The 5028-nt window shown below is 37.5% G+C and overlaps 1 protein-coding gene across 1 annotated transcript; it reads right to left on the bottom strand.

Moving 5' to 3' along the window:
- Positions 1-367: 367 nt before the first annotated feature.
- On the bottom strand, positions 368-3075 carry LOC105390917 (alpha-(1,3)-fucosyltransferase C). The gene is made up of 4 exons (XM_011562293.3): positions 2203-3075; positions 1827-2039; positions 948-1258; positions 368-504 (listed from the first exon to the last, which is right to left on the bottom strand). The coding sequence occupies exons 1-4, from the start codon at positions 2922-2924 to the stop codon at positions 458-460; spliced, it is 1293 nt and encodes a 430-aa protein (XP_011560595.3). The 5' UTR covers positions 2925-3075; the 3' UTR covers positions 368-457.
- Positions 3076-5028: the final 1953 nt, after the last annotated feature.

Here is a 5028-nt window from a genome sequence, read left to right as displayed (position 1 = left end):
ATACTCAAGAGCAATGAAAAAGTTCCAGTGACATATGAAACATCAATGGCAGGTGGATCTTTTTCATTGGTCGTGACTCTCGTGCATGGAAGTAATAAGTACTTACGTACAAAGTACTTATTACTTCCATGCTCTCGTGATAGTAGGTATATTAAATTTTATAAAGTAAAAAGTCACGGTCAGAAATACACACCCACTTTAAAACCAAGGTAGTAGAGGTTAAAAATATCGTAAGTATGTCGTCGGTCAGCAAGTGAAAAAGATAAGCGTGTGTTACAGTGTGTTATAATATGTAATAAATAAATATTCTGTTGGTTATTAGATTATTAGGTATTAGATAATCTCGTAGATATGAAAAAAAACTGTCGAAAGTATAAATATATTTTTATTTGCATTATGAAAATGTTGTAAGAAATACAATAATGAAACTTTTAAAAACCTTCCGAAAAATATTATATTAGTTTTTTTGCTTAACATTACTATCGCCTTGAAGTAATTGAGAATCTGTAAAAAAACAATTCTCATTACCATGGGAAGATACCAAATACCAACCTATACCTACTACCTATACCTATAGGTTAATGTTACCAAAATTACTCTTTTCTGGACAGCTTTTAAAATTTATAAGCAACAAACATACAACATAAGGGCAAGCTATATGTTTCATAAGATGGTATCATGAATCATGATGCATATCCTAAAGTAATTGATATTATTTTCTTTAAAACACCCAAATGAAAATGCTTAAGTAGACTAGACTACTGTTTGTGAATAGTTCACTGGCATGTAGATATTTTACGATTTTAACTTTTAGAAGGATGCCCGCACACGACCGGATCGGTCATCGAATTTTTGTAGGACATTATAGTTAGGACGATTTTTTGTGACCTTAGTGGTATTCAGAATTCCCTACTCTACTACAGAGAGAAATATTACCAACAACTTACATACTCCTGTGTATTTGACAAAAAACCATTCCTTGGTCGTCGTATAGACCTTCTGGCATTTCGTATTCAATGAGGGGTTCCACCATCTTCTGAAATGCCTTGTTCTCTCTGTCCTGTTATTCGTATTCAGTTTGGCACACAAGTCACATGCGACGTTGGCGTTTTTGTAGTTATCCTCTATAGTGTAGTGATTATGCCACGAGAAGTAGTTGTAGTATTGGGTTCTGTTTTCGAAGGCGCTGTTCATTGCGGCTGCCAGACGCTTCGGGCCCAGCTCTAGGCCGTTTATGTATGATCCGGGAGGCAAGAACCTGGTATAAAAGTAGCAGTGGATGGCTTTGAGTGACCTACGAAATGCTAGCCAATTCTCAACTACTCGCCTTTCAAATAGAGTATTGGAATACAGTGCAAAATGGTCACTATTGTTATGGCGATTGCGTTATGAAAGGTTACTGAAAGGCAATCTTAAAGGCTTATCAGTGAGAGTCCTGGCTATAGTTCTATATTACACTATAATTAGTATATCAATATTAGTTATCATATCTTAGATTAGGTTTGCGAAAGGTATGCGTGAATGTAATTTTGGTATATTTGACTATGAAAAGTAATATTTTATTTATCGTCTTATTGTAATTTTTGGTAGCAGTATATCTATCGGAGAGGCGATATCATCATCATCATCAGCCAATAATCATCCACTGCTGGACATAGGCCTCTCCCAAGGAGCGCCACAACACTCGGTCCTCGGCCTTCCTCATCCAACCACTACCCGCCACCCACCTAAGGTCGTCAGTCCAGCGAGCAGGAGGGCGTCCCACGCTGCTGGAGAGGCGATATAAACTTTGTAAAAGCGTCAGAAGAAAAATATAGATTACTTACCTGGTATAATTAGCCATTCCATACACAATCGGTACTGTGAGATAATGGTAAGCGTTCAAAACCTTTTCTGAAACATAGTCTGTAGCGAGTGAATTCTCGGACGCTAAGTAGAATAAGTACTTATTTTTTAATTTCTTCAAACATGTAGTCTTTTCATTCTTCGGACATTTTAGTTTGCCGCAGTCGCCGTAGACATCCACTTCAGTATTGTATCTTAAAACCATAAAAATCTTACACATTAATCATCAGAATCTGAATTATTTATCACAACTTTTCCCAAATGGTTATGATAATAATAACACAATGACTATAAAGTTTTAGCAAACTATTCCATGAATGGTCTGGTAAGTTATTAAAATAATATTGTTTCAATTACCTTTGAAGTTCCTGATTCAATGTCTTTATAAAAAATAATCTGCGACTAGAATCTTCACAGTTGCTTATGTAAGCGGCTGCCAGTTTGTATTTACTGTCCAGTTCGTACTGAAACTTTATTGATATCGGCTCCATATCTTTCACCCAACTCACACTATTTGAGGGGGCCACCACCGCTCCGGTTTTGTTTTTTACCACAAAGTAAGTCCAGGGGATGGTAGAGTCCAAACGATACGTCATAGTCCAGTTGAAGAAGTCATCATAACGCTTCTCGCACACTGGATAGCGAGTGTTTGACTCCAGTTGGACAAACACGTACACCTGGCTAGGATTACGTGTAGTAGGAAGGTCTTCCTTGGGAGTGTGTGTGATGGTTCTTCCACTGAATAGTATCGCACTGAACTCTTTGAAGTCTATGTCGTTGTAGAAAGAGTGACTTTTCATAATATGGCAATTCGTGTACTCGCAATTGTGCTGCTCAAATATTCTACGGCCCCTTTTGAAGTTGTTGAGTGGACTGCAGTCAACGCACTTCGGTGGAATCCAGAGAAGTATTACTTTCAGATGATCGTCGTCGTCGTCTGGTGATTTTGTGGTTGTATCTGAAGCTCTATAGAAGTAGTGCGTGTAGTGAAGGTATACTACGAGCAACATGAGAAAGGATAAAAAAAGTCTCCATAACTTTGCTAATCTCAAAAGGATTCCTATTGTGTTCACGGCCATTTTAGACTAGGTAATATCAAAATATTAAGTTGTTAAGCAAAAATGGGTAAATTAAATCATGTTGCTAATATTGCGTAGATTCAGATACCAAAGCACACATTACTTAAATTATTTAAATAATAAATATATTATTGATTTCAAAATGACAAACCAAAACAAAACAAACCATAGAAACAAACTTTATGGCTTCTTTATGGCTATGTTTATGGCACCATATTTTTTTCTGTATCATAGAGAAGATTACCGTCGATTTAAATTATATTTTACTACTACTACTTAGGCACTTGTTTAGCTCTTGTTTAGTGACTTTAATGACGGTGGCGCGGACGCAAGATTTTGACCTGCTACCACTAATAAAGTGCTTAATACGACATCTCTAGAACATCCTACTAATATTATAAAGGCCAAAGTATGTGTGTATGTTTGTTACTTCTTCACGTCAAAACAGCTGAACTGATCTTAATGAAAGTTGGTATGGACTTAGTCACACACTCTGGACACACTCTGGATCAACACATTTTATCCCGGTATTCCCACGGGCAAAAAAAAACAGGCGAAGCCAAGCTCGCGGGTAACAGCTAGTTCTGTATAAAGTTCTCACTGTCTTATGTCAAGTGGAACGAGAACATAAACAAACAATCCAGCGAACCGCAGCCCGCGACCCAGTTTTTATGCGTGTAACTATGCGTGACGTGAAACGCACACTGTTACGTGTTCGCACGTAACGCACGCGTATGTACTGACAATAGTTTAATTAATAGATCGTCTTGGGCCGGTCTGGGTGCGCTGTGGAATGCTGATTTTATTTACATAATTAATACGCAGACAAGTTTTTCATAAAAACTTGTAAATCAAAATCAAAAATCTGACTAAATTGACAGATTCTGAGCCGCGAGCACAGGATTCGATACTACTTACGAATCTACACAAACATATGGAAAAAACAGTGCCACTTTTGGAACTAACAAATTTGCCTTACATTTTGACAGTGACATTTGACGATACGCAACGTAAACGGAGGTTTCGATAACTTTCGGTTTTCATAATATGGCAATTCGTGTACTCGCAATTGTGCTGCTCAAATATTCTACGGCCCCTTTTGAAGTTGTTGAGTGGACTGCAGTCAACGCACTTCGGTGGAATCCAGAGAAGTATTACTTTCAGATGATCGTCGTCGTCGTCTGGTGATTTTGTGGTTGTATCTGAAGCTCTATAGAAGTAGTGCGTGTAGTGAAGGTATACTACGAGCAACATGAGAAAGGATAAAAAAAGTCTCCATAACTTTGCTAATCTCAAAAGGATTCCTATTGTGTTCACGGCCATTTTAGACTAGGTAATATCAAAATATTAAGTTGTTAAGCAAAAATGGGTAAATTAAATCATGTTGCTAATATTGCGTAGATTCAGATACCAAAGCACACATTACTTAAATTATTTAAATAATAAATATATTATTGATTTCAAAATGACAAACCAAAACAAAACAAACCATAGAAACAAACTTTATGGCTTCTTTATGGCTATGTTTATGGCACCATATTTTTTTCTGTATCATAGAGAAGATTACCGTCGATTTAAATTATATTTTACTACTACTACTTAGGCACTTGTTTAGCTCTTGTTTAGTGACTTTAATGACGGTGGCGCGGACGCAAGATTTTGACCTGCTACCACTAATAAAGTGCTTAATACGACATCTCTAGAACATCCTACTAATATTATAAAGGCCAAAGTATGTGTGTATGTTTGTTACTTCTTCACGTCAAAACAGCTGAACTGATCTTAATGAAAGTTGGTATGGACTTAGTCACACACTCTGGACACACTCTGGATCAACACATTTTATCCCGGTATTCCCACGGGCAAAAAAAAACAGGCGAAGCCAAGCTCGCGGGTAACAGCTAGTTCTGTATAAAGTTCTCACTGTCTTATGTCAAGTGGAACGAGAACATAAACAAACAATCCAGCGAACCGCAGCCCGCGACCCAGTTTTTATGCGTGTAACTATGCGTGACGTGAAACGCACACTGTTACGTGTTCGCACGTAACGCACGCGTATGTACTGACAATAGTTTAATTAATAGATCGTCTTGGGCCGGTCTGG

The sequence above is a fragment of the Plutella xylostella genome, chromosome 7 (genome assembly GCF_932276165.1).
Source record: "Plutella xylostella chromosome 7, ilPluXylo3.1, whole genome shotgun sequence".
NCBI classification, from domain to species: domain Eukaryota; kingdom Metazoa; phylum Arthropoda; class Insecta; order Lepidoptera; family Plutellidae; genus Plutella; species Plutella xylostella.
Note: the sequence above shows the minus strand (reverse complement) of the source record. Positions and strands in the feature narration are given on the sequence as shown.

Bases quoted from the DNA above. Each gene is read 5' to 3' on its own strand.
- LOC105390917 (XM_011562293.3), bottom strand. From the start codon at position 2,924: ATGGCCGTGAACACAATAGGAATCCTTTTGAGATTAGCAAAGTTATGG. The intron at 2,040-2,202 runs GTAATTGAAACA...TATGGTTTTAAG, and splicing joins TTGAATCAGGAACTTCAAAG to ATACAATACTGAAGTGGATG. The intron at 505-947 runs GTAAGTTGTTGG...GTTTTTTTACAG, and splicing joins TGTCAAATACACAGGAGTAT to ATTCTCAATTACTTCAAGGC.